Source organism: Aythya fuligula, chromosome 2 (assembly GCF_009819795.1).
Source record: "Aythya fuligula isolate bAytFul2 chromosome 2, bAytFul2.pri, whole genome shotgun sequence".
Classification (NCBI taxonomy): Eukaryota; Metazoa; Chordata; class Aves; order Anseriformes; family Anatidae; genus Aythya; species Aythya fuligula.
Genome location: NC_045560.1, coordinates 83,975,372 through 83,994,487, shown reverse-complemented (window position 1 = coordinate 83,994,487; position 19,116 = coordinate 83,975,372). Strand labels below are relative to the sequence as shown.

Sequence of the window (19,116 nt, the reverse complement as noted above, 5' to 3'; positions counted from 1 at the left end):
TGCTTAGGAAAATGAAGCCAGCCATCCTGCCATTAAAGCAGATGCAGGAAGTGTTTATGCATTACCTTTACAAGTTATAGTAGCACATTAAAACAAAACAGGGTCATGTGAATGAAGAAATGAGGTTTTAGGGGTTTACCAAAACTAAGGACATTATACTTGTGGTGACAACACTGTATTTTTAATTGTAAGTAAGAGAGCAAATAACATTGCAGGTGACGAGTTCACAGCAACAAAAATTTCTCTGGCAGATAAACTGACAGCAGCCTAAATTTAGCTGTCAGACATATATAGCTAAACATAAAAATATACAGATATCTCAATATCTCTCCTTTCTTTCTGAGAGCAAAATGTTGTTCAGAAAGGACATAACCTTGGATTCTTGACATTGTTAACTGCAGGACATTTTGAACATAACTTTTTACATGCTCAGTAGATAGAATGCATTAATAGCCTATTGACCAAGGTGAAAACTAACAAGAACTTGCCTCTTCTTTTATTCCCACCATCCAAGGAAACGTACTGATGCCAGACTGTACATAAAAATAACTGGAGATTTCCTTTTACAGGATAAGTCTTGTAATGTTATACCTCATAATTTTTTGATATCCAAAGTATTAAAATAAACGATATGAGGTTGCAGAAAGGACTTCAAGTCTGAAGTGTTACAGTGACAGAAATTTCTTAATGAGTAGACAGGTGTCTTTGGAATGTAGCAGGGTGAGTCAGTGAACCTCCTGTTTCTATTTGTGGATACTCCACAAACTTGACAACACCCTAATTAAACGGTAAGGAAAGCTAACAGAGCTCCCAATCGAAGTGGATACCTAATGGGAGGTAAAGAGTCTCCACCACTTCAAAAGGCTACCCCAAACCTTATTTGCTCAGGGAAAACTGTCACTAAGTTTGATGAGAAATGTATTTGCTTAGGTTTTTATTATTTCACTGTTGTAAGCAGCCTTAGAATACAAGTTCAAATTAAGTATAATTGGAAGTGTAATAAATACAATTAGATAAAGTCTACTTCTGGAAAAAAAAAAAGTAACAGTGGAAATGAAAGAAAACAACTAAAATCAATGCCTCTCCTTTTAATGTGCCATTCCTTGTGCCTGCAGGAAGTTCAGGATACTGTGAGATTACCCTGGTTATGATTTGATGGGGGAGAACTTTTTGGAAAGCAATGAGTCTCCAGAAATCCACCATTATCATCATACAGCATATGCATGTCATTTTCCATGAAAGTAATGGATTTCTTTCCACCAGATTCAAATACCTGTGTCCTCCCTGTGTAATTATGCCCGGTGCAGTAAAGCAACATGAAGGAACTTCCATATTCACCTGAAACAGCCTCTACTCCAAAATCCTGCTTTCTGTGTAAACTGTCAATCTATTCTTCAGAACCAGAATATGTGTCAAAATCAAGATATACAGACATCATCTTTCCCAAGTTAAATTCTTGCACTGAAAATATCCTTTCTCTCACCTCAGGTCAGAATCATGTTTTATTGGTAAACTTACATTTCGACTGCTTAATGTATTTGTCACCATTATGCTCCTTTTTTGATTCATTACAGATTGCTTGGGTTCTGATAATAACTGTAGGGACCAAATATTGTATTAGTCATATCAAAAAAATCAAATTTACTCTACAAGTGGGCAATACATGGCAGAACTTCGGGTAATATTATGGCAAAACATTGGCCCAAAGTGTTTTATCTTCACAGAATAGTTTTATGCAAATACATTTATTTAGCACTTTTTTTTTTTTTTTTATAGTGCTTGGCTTTAGAAGGAATTCCTGCAAGTGAAACAGTGCTAAAAATGTACTAGAGATTAAGATTTATTATGTGCATATGTTGATTTTACGTGTATGGATCAATGAAAAACTGTATTCCCCGAAATAAAAACACTTTCAGCCCTTTTCATCTGTTAATCCTTAGAGCTATGTACTGCTGCTTCTGTGTCTGAAACTTTGAAAAGTAGTCTAGGGGATTTAGACACACATCATCTGTTAATTCTGGTGGAAGACATTTATCTAAATCCCTTAGACTTTTTTTTTTTTTTTTTTGTAATTATTTGAGGCTTCCTTTTATCTGCTCACTTTCCCTTCATAATGACATTGATTAAGCACTGCCTGTGTTAAAAGTGTTACCTCTCTGTTACCAAAGGGGATTTAGTCAGCTTTATACCACAGGAACAAGAAGGGTGGAACTGCTAGAAAAGAACCATACAAATACATGTATATGAACTGCACTGGATTTTTTTTTTCCAGACCAGACTGTATCTTTGGAAGTGTATGAGTGCCTGGTGCACTGGCTACCTCATATACTCTGGAATTCTTCTGGCATTAAGATTATGTTATTTGGGGGGGGAAAATACCACCACAATTGCTATTTATTATTAATTGCAACTTCATCTGTTATAATACAGTTTGCTCTTTTCCTCTTTTGCTTTATTAGAAAGTACTTCTTGATAAAGTTCAAGAAAAAAAAAATCATTTCCCATTTTCCCATTCTTTATACAAACATAATTTCTTGCAGGAGCTCAACAAAAAGAAAAAGAAAAGAAGAAAGAAAATCTCCCTTAGGAATAACCTCTTAAGATTTTTCTATCTTTTATTCCAGTCATTTTATATCCAGAAGACTGCAGCAGTGGAAAAGAGAGGTCAAAAGGTGGAAACATCAATGCTTATGTAATCCCCAAAGAGGATTATTCCCCTCACAAAAATGGCTGGTATGACATGTGAAATTAAGGATATTCATTCTGTGTCTGCACATCACTTGTAATGAAATTGGTGAATCTTTAGAAAAATAGAGCAACAAGAGAACAACCAAGCTTTTTCCATGGTATCAGCATGAATAGTATTAAAAGTTCAAATCAGTTATTCCACCATATCACTTGTCCAAGAGCTCTGCGGAGCTCTTCTTCCTCTCTAGTTCACTGTACACATCTGTGAACTAAAGGACGACAGATACAGATTTATTAGAAATGGGAGAGAGGGCACTGCTTGGATTTTAGCACTCCTATTAGTGCTGGCAAATATGAATGCATTGTTTTCTCATTTGGACTGGGGCTACACCCATTCCCGGATGAATAAAACACATTTATCACTTTTCTGTGCCAGAATTACACAATCATCTGATGTGGTCTACGATATGAGAATAATAAAATTATAATGATTTTCAGGCACAGTGTATACATAGCACTTCGTAGGGCAAAACCACTGGACAGAGACTTTTCACTCACTTCATCATGTCATAGAATGCAACAGTCAAATGAATTTTATAAGTTTGGTGGAATGCAGTACTCAAAAAAAACACAATCAGCCTCTAAAGATCTGCTGAATGTGCCAACTCAACTTCCAATAAAATTGTATGGGAAAAAAATGACATTCATTAGCCTCAGGTCTAATATTTCGAAATTAATACTTACTGAAATTGGTACTTATACACACTTCACATACGAATGACCACATGCTTAAAACCAAACAGGACATCTTCTAAGACCTAACTTTCGTAACTGCATTTCCCTATACATACATGTATATGTTCATTGTAAATATGAAAACTTCCCATGGAGAGTAAACCAATGCATTACCTTTATACAACAGGATTAGATAGATAGTACTTTCACCCAATCAAATCAGTTTGACATCAGAAAAGGGATGAAGAAATTGCCCTAAAAAGTAAATCAAGCCGTCCCAGAGAGGGAGGGGGAGGGTGAGCGAACGGCTGCGTGGTGTTTAGCTGCCGGCCGGGTTAAACCACGACACAAGCTCATCTGTTATCTCTGATTTTACCAATTTATTTTAAATCCAGGAATATTTTCTAAATCTAGTAAATGAATTCTTATTTTTTTTCCTCAGTACACCAGAAATAATTGGAGAGGGAAAAATGGATCATTAGATTACAACTGAAAAGTAGAATTCGCTGGAACATAGTGCTTTGACTAAGCATTTTCTTGCTAATTGTACACGTTTACTCATTCTGTTGGCATATGTTAATAATTTCTTAATATTTTAAAAAAGTAGATGATGAAATTATTCGTGTTGGCATCATTTAATTTATATCTTGTTATGTTCCTGCCTACTTTCTCATAGGAAACAAAATGTCAACCAGTTTCTGCAGTGACAAAACAATATGGTTTCATCTGATTGTCACTGGTGATATTTTTGACTCATTTTTCATGGTTCTGCCACTACAGATTCATAAAGATGTTGCATCTCCACATTTGGATATTGTTTTTCAGCAGCAATTTTTCATACTTGACCAATGTGATTTTCACTGCTGTGTGCTGACTTTTCCTATGATATGATTATCTGTATCAATTCAGAAGACTTAAAATACTATCTCAGCTTTGACTGCAGATAGTTCTGTGAAAACAGAGAGTTATTCCACTATCAGGAGCACTCAGATAAACTTATACCAACAATTTGCTGTCATTTGTAGAAAGTTCTGAATTAAAAAGAAAAACTTATCAGGTCAATATTCCTACCTTCCAACTCCCAGCAGCCAAGTTCTGCAGTGCCCCTGCTGCCCCCTCCAGCGTGTCTGGATTTGAGCACTCAGAAAGAAGTGTGAGGTAGGGTTTGACTATTGAAGGGTGCCACAGCATCTGGATTCCTTTGGGTGGTTCTGCACAGTCTGGGAGAGGTCCTACTCCATCCCACTGTGGGAAAATAGAAATCAGATTGTCAGCAAGAAACAGTGACATACTTGAGAACTGTCTCAGTTGAAGCTATAACACCTTGTATGTGTGTGCATGTAGGCATCTGCACGCACACAAGCAAACACTCTCAATTTTAGCATTTCATGTGATGGTTCTTCATAGGGAAACGAAATTTCCTACAGAACACTCTTTACAGAAGAGCTGTAGCATTGGCAAAAATCACAGTGACATAGCTAGCTGACATTTATTTGTTTGGTTGGGAACAGAAAATGACTGAACATAAGTGTATTAAGAGGTAAATCTAGAACTTGCACAGGAAGAGATCGGATCAGTTCTCTGCAATCTCTCTTTTCATGAGAGGGAAAAACTAACAACTCTAGAAAACTAAATCATTCAAGGGCATGAGCATGCCATCCCTTGACAGGCCCAAGCATGGCTGAGGTGTAAATCTTCCCCAGCCATGTAACTTCTGAATGCCTGCATGTGTTCTGCGTGCATTTGGCCATAGCATCAGGCAACCCTTCAGGTTTTAGATTCTGATTTGTTTGGTAGGACCAACTCTCACATAAATACACTCTTCCTCCCACCAAATACAGTGTTTTGTCATGAAAATGATCCTAGCCTGATATCCAAAATAGTCGATATTAAAACCTGGACAACAAGCTGGATATTGCATAAAAGCTACTCCTACTGGAAAGAGAAACCTTATTCTAGAAGAACACTGATTTACCTTTCTACTGGAATGCACAAAACTTGCACTTAAGCATGAAACATCTTAAAAGAAGGAAATTCAAGGACCATTTTTATTTTTCTAAACAAAAGTAATTTGTGGAATACATTTTTAATGATATTTTAAATACATGATTTTTATCTACATATGCAGTAAATGTGTATTTTACTTTGCTTTGCACTGATAAATGGATTTAGAAAATTTGCAGTCTTAATACCCCTACTAAAACCAAGCCTTGACTTTTTAATACAGTCTTTTTTATAGCACCTCTGACATGTACAGATTTCATGTTGTGGTACAAAATAAAGCTTTTAATGCCCACTGTGATTATGTAGATAAAAAATATGTATCAGAACATTAAATATCTACTAGACATACAAAGTTAGCACAGGCAAATTAATTTCTCGTGTCGATTTGCAACTGTTAATTTTCCTAGTTGATTTAATCAGTTGTGATTCATAACAACAACAGTACTCACACTGGGAAAGACCTAGATTCTCTCATTTTCAAGAAGTATAAACTATAATTTTATTTAAGCTAATTTTAGAAATCTATGTATAATCTAAAGGACAATGAAGCCTTATCCAGTAACAGTTAACATATCTTAATCAATCGCAACAAGATTTTGCTAGATTACTTCTGAGAATCAAGAATACTTTTTTATTTTTTTTCTGAATTAAAGTAAAACAAACACCAAAATGGAAAGCTAGTGGGACTGTTTAACACACGAGCTATTACTCAAAACCAGAAAGTTGCTCTGATATAAAATTCACTGCACTGGCCAAAAGTTACAATAGTTTAAGAGAATTGGCACAGCAATACCCAGCTGTGGCTGGGAAACAAGAGGAAAACTGCCTTCTGGAACAAAAAAGTCACTTTAAAAAAATGGTGTTATAGGGCTGTTCTAAGATTTTTTTTCAATTCATTTCTGCCTTTAAACCAATAGGTTCATTTCACTGTATATGACACTGTTCTCCAATTTAGTCCACATAAATCACCATTCTTGCCAGAAACGTCCTCTTGCCAGCTCATAAAAAATACATAAAAACCTGCTTCTTATTTTAACTCTTGGAGTTCAATCATTTGCACTGTCAGAACTTTTTGGAAAACAAATGAAAAACATGTCTTCGAGATCAAATCTGACTTCACACCAAATCTGGGCTTAGTAAGTCCACTAATGATTGACTTGCGATGTCTGAGGGCACAAGTTCAGGTCTTCATCCATCTCATTCCAATTTGCATGTATCACAGATGCATTATACAACTGAACACAGTTTGCACAGGGTGATTATTATACAATTTCAGGGACAAAGTACCTATCATGTATCAAATGTATCAGATCTATCCAATATACTTTTTGTGCACATGTGGGGATATAATTAAAAAAAAAAAAACACAACAAACTCAAGTATTTACACTCATACAATCCCAAGGACTGCTGAAAATCAGTGAAAATCAGCTGATGTGAATAGAGCTGTATATGTGGTCACGCTGTATTGGTACATATAACGCACTAGGAATCATAATTGCAGATAAATTAATATTTAACACGGTTTTGCCATTCTTCCCAGTAATGAGAAAGTATTTTTAAAAAATGTGTGACAGATTACTGCATTTCCCTGCTGTTCTTGCTACTCACTTTTAGTGCATAATCACATAAATTTATCACCAACTACGAAGGAAAATGTCTGTGGGAGACCTTTTCTCAACTCTGTGATGCCTCAGAGTCACTGGAGGGGTGACGAAGGGTTTGGTACCTCACATGCACATGTGGCAAGGGTGTAGTAAAGGCGGTGAAGCACTGCTTAAGCCTCCTGCACTGTTCTTCAGACTTGGTATGTGTGTGCCAGGAGCAGCTGAGTGGCATGCACAGGCAGGGGTTAACTCCTAATCATGCACAGCATGCGTACTGCGCCTGTGGTAGCCTCTTAAGGGTCATGCAACAAAGGGTCACAAAAAAAGATGCTCCTGTAGCCAGGTTCTGATCCTTTCTGGGAGGCAGAGGGCAAAAACACCCGTGACCTTTCATGCTCTCCCTATTTCCACGCTTAGCTCTTTCCTCCTGCATGTGTGATCTCATCTAAACTCACGGAAGGGCTTAATGGCTTCTGGCATCTTCCTCCTAGATGAGACCAGCGCCTCACCTGAGACACGAGGCATGTGGGACTAACACAGGTCAGAAAAGAAGTTACCGCTAAAGAAATTCTCCTGATCTTCACCCATTTATTTTCTTTTCTATAGATATAAACATCAACTTCCCAAGTCAAAAAAGGCAATTTCCCCAAAACGATATAACAATACATTTTCTCAAACAGTGGCTAAGACGTGGCAGAAGTTGCTCTGTAGTTCACCTTGCTCAATATTAATGAGCCGAGGCAGTGTGTTAAATGACTCTAACCAGTGAATTACTGGGACAGTTACTGTGTTGTTGCAGACCATCAGGAATGATCAATAAGGTCTATTTGAGATAGGCTATGGATGTAGTAGGCACCTCTGAAAAAGAAGACAACTATATTCAATTACTCTTCCTAGCTTATGCTAAGGAGGAAGCAAGTCATAAACAAGTATTCTTTTCAGGCTTCCCTGCTTCAGCTGAAATTACCCACATATATTGTGGCTGAAGCTGACAAACTGTTCGTTATGTGGGTAAGATACGAATCTCTCATTTCCTGAAACTGGTGCAAAGAAGAGATGAAAGTCAAGAAGAATAAAAAGCTGAATATAAAAATCTTTAAGAACTTAAAGACTTTTGAGAGTAAGAGTACTCTAATAAGTTTTTCAAGTTTTCACATTACTAAGGAACTTTGAGAGGAGCAAAAGATCACTCACTGAGGTGCTTCTCCGTGCCACACAACCAATTATCTATCACATTATTTCTCTTTTAATAAAAAAATATGTTTATCGCAGGATTATACTGAATAACTGGAAAGGTTTCAACTGTGTAAGAGTTCAGTGTTCTCTATTTTTTCCCCACTAAAAATGTAAATTAGGAGGTGTTATTAAAGAGTATCAAAATATAAATGTCTTTTACCTCTGATAACAAAACAAGTGATTTCATTTTCATTTATTAAACATAGACATTTTCCTATACAAAATATGACTATTAAAACAAGAATATCTAGGGAAAAAAAAAAAACGAACCACAACCAAACAAAATCCATTAATGTCTAAAAACTTTCTCCAGTGATCCTAGGCATTTAAGATACTCTTATAATGCTGTAGCTATGCTCTTTGTATCCGCATTAAAAAAAAATAAAATAAAAATTTGTATCAGCAATTTAACAGTCCTCACCAAAAGCATTTTTTGAAATTCCAAAGACTTTTAAACAAACAGGACAATGATTTCTCATTCTGCATATCCTAGTGACTGTGGAAGTCTATGCCAGCTGTCCCTAGGCATGTCAGTCCAACAATCTCTTTGGGAAACTGTTGTCCAAGAGATGCACTGGCCAGTGCTGTAAAGAGCAGAAATCTGAAGTTAAGTGACAAAAGAAAGACAGGTGTGTTACAGTACGACCCATTCATATCCAGACATGCTATTTTTCTTTCTGCACTTTAGATAACTGCAAGTGTAGTTTGTGGGAACTCTTAATTCAGGAACAGGGATGATGACTGGTTTATGGGATGAACTTAGTTTGATTTGGCACTCTAATTTCATTGCAGCCTAACACAGGAATTCCCCCAAAAGGCCATAATAAATGCCGGCTATCTAATGACTGCAGTGTTTAACTACAAGAACAGGTGAAATTAAAATCTTACTAGTCATGGCCACTGCATTTTTCAGCACCTGAATCTTAGCTTGTTAATGTTCCTACAACTCTTCCACATTAATAGATTTTGCCTTTATGAAATCTGGAATATTTTCAATAATTGTTTATATCATTTATTCAAGTACCCTGTTTGCCTAATTGCTTGCTCAAATGAATATTGCCTTTGAGCAATCTGAACGAGAAATAAGCAGTAACGGAAAGGAGTAGGTCTAGTAAGAGATGGAGAACTACCTGCTGCCATCACAGGTCACTGGAAAAATTTCACAAATCAGCAGCCATTCTCATTGCTATTTAGTGTGATAAAACAAGGTCTGTAATATCATTGCCAGCATTCCCCAGTTTTTCCATCAGAATGGGAAAGTAATGAAATAAACACACTTTCAATGCACCTAAACCAAAAACCAACTGTACCTCAAATAACTTGAGAAAATTAAAGACCATAATTCTCAATCTTCACTAACAACATTAATTATGTCAAAACATGTACAACATTCACTCACATCACTTGATTCAGTCCTGTATAGTTTCCTCTTAAAATGCAAAGGCAGAGTATGAGACTAACTTTGAAACAAATACATATATCTGAATTGGTCAAGCACTGGAATGGGCTGCCTGGGGGGTGGTGGAGTCCCCTAGAGGTGTTCAAGAAATGTGTAGACATGGCTTGAAGGGACATGTTTTAGTGAGGTCAGGTTGATGATTAGACTTGATCTTGAAGGTCTTTTTCAACTTAGATGATTTCTGATTCTATAATTCTTATTATAAGCCCAATGTTTGTCTGTACCAAGGACTCTACACACATGGCTATGGATGCAGGTTACATCTGAATGTTAAGACTAACTTTTAATCATTAATAGTTTCCTTTAATTGACTGAGAAGTTTACAGTACTTATTCCATTCACAGTATACACATGACTACAGTTTCCAGGTGCCAACATGTAACACGGAGCTCTGTTAAGCAAATATATTTATTTTCATTACTGCAGAACCACACTCTGCTGTGAGCTCTCAGCTAATTAACAAAGGCAACAGTTTTGCATATTATGCCCTATGTACTTTATTTCTAATACAGTGCATAAATTATTAATATTTTCATGACAGGCATTTCAGCTACTTGCAATGCAATCGCAAGTAACTTTCATTACCTGATCTTGTGATTTCTTTTTCTTCTTCTTCTTCCCCCAGCACCCTGAACTCTCCGTGTCTTTTCCATTGGCATCGCCACAGAGTAATCCATCAAGTTCATCTGTTCCCATCTGCTGTCCCTGAGATGTTTCTGCAGCTAGCCTGTATGAGAGGTTCCTCAAAATGCACACACAGTTTTCAACGGTCTGAAAAGTGTGACAAAAAGAAAAAAAAAAAATACAACAAAGAGAAACAGAAAAAATTAAAATCCTTCCCTTGCTCACCCTGTATACAAAGCAGACAAAATATCACTAATCTCTGCACATACATTTTCCTAGCACAATTTTTATCTGTTCATAAACTTACTCCTGAGTAACCACTACTTAAGAGATATAGAAAAAATTGGCACTATCTCACACCCTCTTTTTATGGAGAGAAAGAGAGAAAACAGCAATATGGGCAATATTTTTTCCATGATTTTTTTATTGTCTTTCAAAACTTCATGCTGGAGCCTTATGTAAAACAGAAGCCAAGGTAAAAAGTGATCAAGAGAATGTGAATGCACAGAGAAATCCAGTGAATTCCCACTCTGGTGAACAGAAAATACTACACAGAAAGTGTCAACAGTTTTGTACGTGTTTGCTTTTAATCCAGAAATAACATTTATTTCTGCCATCAATTCTATGAAAATTACCAGAAAAAAATGGATCTGAGTACTGTTTCAGAAGTATTTGCAGCATTAACAATCATGTTTCCCAAGGCTGAGAAGTAAGACTACGAATTTCAGGACTCTTGCTTTTAGCTAGGCTGCAAATGATTTCTGAACAGCCTTTCATTCATTTGTCCCCCAAATAGATTGGGCCTTGTGCAAAAGATATTGCTGAAGATCCAGAAACGGACTGAGACCCAGTGGAGGAAAAGGATGGCACTGATAATTCAGCAGAATTTCTGCAAGTCTAAAACAAGTTCAATTTTAGACTTCCTTGAAGCCTACTCATTTACTTGGTTCAATTTGTTTTGACTATCATTGTAAGAAGAATCTTGCTTAATTTCTGAGGGCAGGGAGAGCATGGTTTTCAAAAAAAGAAAATCTATCTTTATCTGTTTCAACAGTTCCTAATGCTCTGTGGAGATAAAAAAAAAAAAAAAAAAAAAAAAAAAAGTGATAGTCACTACAGCCCAGCTCTGATGCTCCATTAACCCAGAACAGAATGAATATGAGTTTTCAGCTATATCCTACTCTGCCATGTTCACCAGCAAGGCAAGCAGATGGAGCTTCATTTACTTCTATGTATTGTATGAGCTTATGCCAGGTATGCATTTGGCACACAGTTTTTGAGATGACATTAGTTCTGAGATGGTATTGAAGAGACTTCTCCAGACAGGATTATTATCATTTTCTGAGTAAATGAAACTTCACATTACACTTGCACTGATTTGAAATCCCCAGTCAAACACATAAACACGTATAAAAAAATATATATATAAAAAAAAAAAAAATATATATATATATATATATATATATAAAAATGTAAAACCTCCTAGTACCTTCCAACCTGGAAGCTATGGCCTTATAGTGACCATAAATTTTAAAAAAGTTTGTTGCCTCTTACTCTTCTTTAACACTTCCATATTTGAATTTTATTCACTGTTGTTAAGTTACACCTGTCCAGCCGTAACTTGCTGAAATTGCAGCTTTGTGTTTGTTGATTATGGATTGATATTTTATTTCCCATTCTTACTAATAGTAGTTTTCACTCTTCATATTCTCATTCTGCCAAAAAACAGCTTGCTGAGTCCACCATGAGGACAATTTTACCTCACAACAGAAACTGACATGGCCTCGAAGGCAACCGATACCTTTGTCATTTGGGTAAACTAATACAAGACAAGAAAGCTGGTTTACTCATGTTGCTGGACAGACCTCACTTCTTTCTGATTTATAGCTCTGAACTTTCAAAGGACCTTGCATTCCTCATTCCTACAGTCTTCAGCTTCATCAAAAAGGGCTGAAATACAAGTTTGGCAGCCTTTCTTCTTTAATAGATCAAATTAAATTAAGAACAGTAGCTTTGTCACGTAACCACACCTAACTCACTCACTTTTAACATCATTAAGTATCATAGCTTTTTCTTACTAGAAGATACCACTGCCAAGATGTTCATAATGTTGATAAGATTTATGCACTCTTAACTGCACCTGCATGAATCGTTTATCAATTCTGCCTGTGCTTACAAGTCCCACGCCCTCTTTTGGAGTCTGCAAGAGCAGGGACCTGTTTTTCAGCATTCAGTTCTTTGTCAATAACGCTACTATAAAATTATCTAGTAGCACAGTTGTCATGGCATTTGGAAAATGACATTTATAATTCAAAAAAAAAAAAAAAGGAACTATAAAATTGTTATAGCAGCAGCATTTTTGAAACTAGATTACAAAATGATTTAGAGCCAGTTATTAAATTATTAAGTTTAATTAAAACCACTTTCTACTTTGTGAAAAGGATGCAAGACAAGAGGCAACAGTATGGTGTTTTTTTCTTTAACTGCACAAGTGCTTTACATCGTAGAGTTGAAAACCTGCTGGACGAGAGGTTAAAACTACTAAGCCAGGGAGAATAATTTTTGTCTCATGTCCTCATTTTTTCCTCAGTATGATTTAGCCTACAGTTTTTACCAAGTCCACAACAGTTACAAATGAGGGCATAAAGGGAGCATTGCATATTAGTGATAAGAGGCAAAACAAGGAGCTTACTGTGCTCCTTATTTAGCCCCTTTAATAGTATAACAATCTTGAAATCAGCCTGGTCACCTACAAAGAAACTGTTGAAAGAGCAGCAGCTAAGCCGTGGGATGGTGAGCAACCTGCTTTCTTCCCTACTCCTCAATCTACCTCCTGGTCTGCTCCACTGATGCCCCCCAAACTTCTTTCTAATAGACAAACTGAATCAGAGAGCTTTGAAACAACTCCCAGTTCAGCTTTTCCAAAGCTAATGAAGCAAAAATCACCCCCACATTTCTGGGCTGCTCTGCAGGAGGTGGCACTAAGGGGCAGGAAGGTGGCTGCTGGGTTTGCTCAGGGCACTGTTGAAAGTGTGGTGCCTACTTTGTGGGCGAGCCTCATTCGGTCATTACTACTCTACTAAAGGTTTGCTAATGGAAAGCCTACCCTAGACTACTCAGTTGTGGTGGGTTTGGGGTATTTGCTGCCAGACCTGCACTGCGTTCTACAAACCTTTCGTTATTCCTTCCTCTGTCCCCTGGATGTCTGAGCAAGTTTCACCTATTCGGTTTAGCTAACAAACAGAAAGTTCTGGGGTTTTTCCCTCTCCAGTCTACAAAATACCAGAGGTTCATAGACAACTCTGTGAAAGGTCATTCAGAAATACAAAGCCAGGAGGCTTTAAAGCTTTGCTAAGTAAAAGGACACACTACTCTGATTCTTAAGGATTGGCAATTTGACCAAGGTTGTCCTAAAGCAACAATTAGAATTACTTTAGCACCATATACTGAATGCAAAAAGTATTTGAAGCTAGCCTTTTCCTTCTTCTCTGGAATACTTTAATGTATTTGATATACTACAGCCCTTCAGTTTGTAAGTTCTTGATGTCCTTTTAATTAAGCAGTGCCTTTCACCTTTGGAGAATCATGTCCATATCCTAGTACTTTCAAAGAAGTGAAGTTGACGTAAAAATACATCTTAAAAGAGTTACTGAAAGCATTCATTGATCCTCTTTAAAGAAGAAATCACGTTGGTACCACTGTGAAATTGCCTATTAATTGTCCACTTTTTTTTTTTTTTTTTTTTCATTTGCCTTTTAAGCCTATCACACTATTATTAGGTCTGTCTCATACTAGGTATTGGAAATCAATTTTAAGGTAACCCTGGCAGAGTAATATAAGGACATTTACTTGGAGTATGACATTTGCTCTTAAAGCAGTTATTACATTTTTTCTGTTAATAATCCAAGTGAAAGGAAGACATGATTACCTGCACACGCTACATAGCGAGACACAAATCCAATATTTAGCACACAGAAATACACAGCTCAACAGAAGGAAAAGAAAAAGATGGACTAAACTACTCTTTGCTAAGCCACCCCTTGTGATGCATTTTTTTTTAAACTGTCACTATATAGTCCTGAGGTACCCTGAATATCTGTATTTCTTGCTTCTGAAAAGACAAAGATGACAAACCTTACTATCAATTTCACTGCTCCCCAGAGCAGACTGGATCACGTACAGCAATGCATCCGTCAGGCCATCACACTCCCTCATCCTTCTGCGGGCCTCCTCTCCAGCAGAGCTGACATTCCTGCAAGGCAACAGCAAAGGTCACCACCTGCACAGCTCCCATGCCCACTGCCCCTCCTCAAACATTTTTGCAATTAACATACAGATAAAACATTTGTTTCTTCTCCTTTCATCAGTTCAGAGCTGTGAATAATGAAGACAGCTGTGAATGAGTTCCGGAAATGTAACACAGAGGGGAGCAAATGGAAGTCATCAGGTCCTCCACAAGAAAGGGCTAAGAGGCCAAGCAGCATGCGCCTACCTGAGCTGAGACTCATCTTACTATAATTTGTAGAAGAGCTGATCATTTATCTTTTTATTCTTTTTTTTTTTTTTTTTTGTAAAGAATGGTTTTATATTTATGAAAAAGTGTCTTCAAAATGTGCATATGTACATATAAATCAAGCCTTGAAAAGTCTACAGGTTTTGCCAAAGACATCTCTTAGGATTTGAAGAGCCCAGTAGTTGGGGCTCTTAACCTGTGAGAAAAAGATTATCAAAGCATAACATAAAACACCTGGTATTGCTTGTTTCTCATTTTACTTGAGTGTTTTCTTTTCTCTCTTTCTGAGAGAACACGGATGCCAAAATATTCTCTTTACATCATAATTTGCAAGTTGTTTTACACTGCAAAATTCAAAACCTCATCTTATAATAATTGTGTTTCTCAGAAAGGGCCACAGGGCTTTCTGAACGTCTTTATAGAAACACAACTGAAACAAATTTTACTGAATAATATGTGTTATAAAGTTCAAAATATTGATATAAAAAGACAATTCTGTATCAATGTGCATATATAAATAGAATCTGTACTTGTTAACATCAAGAAAAACTGAGAAAACTTGTATTCAAATTTGTGCAGCGGTTCTGATTGGAAATGGGTAAAGTAGCAGTCTCAGGGATGGGGTAAAACTTTTCAGATGGTTTCCATCAGTAAGGGTAGACATCTGAGGTGCTCATCCATAGCTCTCCTCTCCCCACTCCTGAAGTTTATACAAAGCAAGAACAGATAGGCACTCACACCAGCCCTAGGTACTCAATACTGCATGTACAGAAATGGAAAAGAGGACATTGGACATTTGATTTGGGAAAAAAGAAAGCACTTTCTTTCTTTTACTCTACTTTAAATTGCCTTTGTATCAAAGGCAGAAAGAAGATAAGAATCCTGGAAGAAGGGAATAAATTTTAGGTGGAGGAAGGTGAGAGAACTTAAGGTTTCCTTTCAGTTCTTTGCTCTATCTACTTCTGTTCTGCCTCCTTATCATCCAAAAAAAGAGCATTACCATTCCAACAAAGCACCAAAGATTTTTCCTAATCAAGTACTCTCATAACTAGACCATCCCTCAACCACTTCAATGCAGGTTCCTAATTGATTCTACTCCCTAAGCACATGTGATTTTCAAGCTATACTTGCCACCCCACACTGTCCTAATCAGCCCTGCTCTCCCCCGCACAAACTGCCTCAATTAATTCAATACTGTTCCCTTCATGTATGCAGACAGTCCCACGTAAAACATACAGTCCAGGAGCTGTAACCAGAATTGATTCCTTTATCTTGCCAGTACACAAATTCATGCTTTCCATTCTTCTAGAGACTCCACACTTCTCCCTGCATCACACATCAGAAATGTGCCCTCAGTAATGGCTTGCAAGTTCTGTGTTCTGGCAAGTTTTATGTCATCTTGTTCTTCTGATCCCTGAACCCAACACCTCTTCCCTTCTTCTGCTACAGAAGCAGTAGATGAGATTTCTTCTAACTCAGGAGGAAACTCTCTTCTGTCATCCAGAAAGCATCAGCTAGAAAAAAATCTTTCATTAGCTCTCTGTTTTGAGTGATGGAAATCTTCTGACTCCCCCTTTGGGTGACAGAAATCAGAAGATAAAAATTATAGTGTATGGCTTTCCCCAAACAGTGCCTATGCTTTTGCAGTACTGGAGACTCTAGCTTAGGTACATTTTGAGTAGAATGTCCCCTTTCAGCAGCTCTGCCTGAAATTCCTGAAGGGAAGCAAAAGTAGGACAAGCAGAGCTGTGGATCTGAAAAGTCCACTGGGGGTGGAGGGTGGGTGGTGAGGAGAAGAGGGGATTAGTGGACTTCTTTTATCTAAAATTCTACTCTACTACCCTCTGGCAAGATAAAGAAAAACAGGAAGAGAAAGAAAGCTGTATCCAGCCCTGAAAGAATACTGCAAATGGAGTAACTGTACAAATTAAAATAAGAGGATACTGAGGAAGTATCATTAAAAAAAAAATAAAATATTACCGAATCCCTTTAAACAGCACTAGATGTAGCATTTTTTATTACTGTTGCATGTCCAGGCTTTTTCATTTTCTTAAGTTACATATGCTGAGTGCAAGCTTTCAGAACCACAGGCCAGTTGAAACAGAGAGATACATTCTCCCTGGTCTTTTCACTGAGGTGATTTCTCCTTCTCTCTAGCATGGCCAAATGCATGTCACCAGAGCCTGCCTGGACTGGAAGCCTCTCAGCTCCTCTCCAAGCTCACCAGAAACCCCCCAACAAGCCAGCAATACAGATACAGACAACCTTCTAGTCCCTGAGCTGCGAGCTGTCTGCCTCATTCACTTCTAGCTAAGCAAGGAATATGAAGCCTTTATACAGACACACTAGGGGCACATCTTGCACAGAAAATGCACTTCTTCACCCTGTATGGAGGAGCTGTCAGGTTCACTTTTACAGTTTATCATCCTTCCTCATTATGCTCCAGCTGGTTCTGTAATCGTAAGGTGGATATGCTGAATTCCCATGACTGCTTCTCCTTTTTTTAAAAGTCTCCATGTAGATTCAGTACCATCTCTTGAATACAGCTTACAGCTACTGCAGCTCTCAAGATCTAGCATATTTATTTAGATTTGAAATAGCTTAAAAAACAAGACAAATCCAAACTTCATATGAACACTTAGGTATAAATAATTATTTGATAATTTAAAAAATATATTGTATTATCTAATTATTCCCATTTCACCTCTGTTGAAGGAAACAACCTTGCAAATCATTGCTAACTGAGATCTTTCACAGAAGGGCACTAACATAACCACGACCACATTTGGGCTATGAAGTTCTGTGCAAGAGAAACAAGTTCCAGGTTACTCAACCTGACAAAGAAAGCCCTCTGCCATCTTAATTTTCTTATTTCTAGTTGTTAACTCAAACAAGCCATAGCTGGCAGTGTAGCAGGGAGTAAGACATGCTTTGCCACTGGTGAATTTACAGGTCACTGGGCAAACCATCAAATGGAGCATTAGTACTGTCTACCAGCAGTAACATGTCCCACTAACTAAACACCTATTTTTCCAGTATCAGTCTCCAAATAGCTTTAAAGGCGAAACTATGTTTTCTGGATTTTAAAAGGATATGGAGATACAATGCACAAGTTTTCAGGAAAAAAATAGTTTTCCATCAGAAAGACAGCCCAGCAAAATCTGGATTGCCTGGTATATTTTCTTTCTGTGTGGAAGCTCTGTTCACAGGGTATATGTGAGAAAAGATTTATCGGGTGCAAGCTGACATTTTGAATCTAGGACAAGGAGCACTTTAGACATCCATAAACTAGTCAAATTAATCTCAAATTGAATTCACCCACACAGGAATACCAAGAATACAAAGTACTGAAGAGTAACTCTCAGGTTAATCAGAAAGTCTCACTCAGACCTCCAAAGACCAGCTAATGTAAACAGCTTGTTCTCAAGAGAAGAACACCAAGAACAGAGAGTCTGAACAAGAGCTCAGACCCACGGCTCATCACTCTGCTACTTTCTGAATAGTGGCAGAGCAATTCTGCAAATAATCTGCAGATAGAAAGAGAACTACAATAATCCAGCTTCAGTTTTATGGGAAGATGCATCACAGTTATCATGTCATCGCCTGATAACTAACAGAAGGTATGACCCTCCAGACATACTCAATGGGGATGTCAATCCAATGGTCTACGCATACAAACTGGGTGGTACAGAGGTATTCACCGCACAACACATACCTGATTCCTGTCAGTCCTGGTGCTTACCTTAGTTATTCAGTGAATTTGGTGAGATTTGAGGTGGTGGAAGATGGGTGGTGCTAAGCAATTTCTCTCTCCTTTAGAGTCTTTTCCATACAATATCCTGATGACTGTAAGATAACTAAGGCATTGAATAGAACAGTTTGGGTTGGAAAGGACCTAAAAGATCAAATTCCATTGCCCCTGCCATGGGCCGGGACACCTCCCACCAGAACAGGTTGCCCAAAGCCCCATCCAGCCTGGCCTTGAACACCTCCAGGTATGGGGCATCCACAGCTTCTCCGGGCAACATGTGCCAGTGCCTCCAATAAATAAATCAGTAAATACATTTACTAATTAGTAAATACATTTACTAATTTATTAGTAAATAAATTGTTCCAAACATTCAATCTAAATCTACCTTCTTTTAGCTTAAAGCCATTCCCCCTTGTCCTATCACTGCACCCCCTGACACAGAGTCCCTCCCCAGCTTTCCTGTAGGCCCCCATTAGGCACTGGAAGGCCACTATGAGGTC

General features: G+C 37.5%; 1 protein-coding gene across 7 annotated transcripts in view; it reads right to left on the bottom strand.

The window, feature by feature from the left end:
* Positions 1-19,116, bottom strand: part of CTNND2 (catenin delta 2) — a 641,797-nt gene that overhangs the window by 75,704 nt on the left and 546,977 nt on the right. For all 7 annotated transcript variants that reach the window (XM_032182073.1, XM_032182078.1, XM_032182072.1 and 4 more), the window contains 3 exons: positions 14,487-14,604; positions 10,314-10,499; positions 4,495-4,668 (listed from right to left, as the gene is read on the bottom strand). In XM_032182073.1, the coding sequence (XP_032037964.1) occupies positions 4,495-4,668; positions 10,314-10,499; positions 14,487-14,604 (478 nt within the window). The remainder of the gene's footprint in view (positions 1-4,494; positions 4,669-10,313; positions 10,500-14,486; positions 14,605-19,116) is intronic.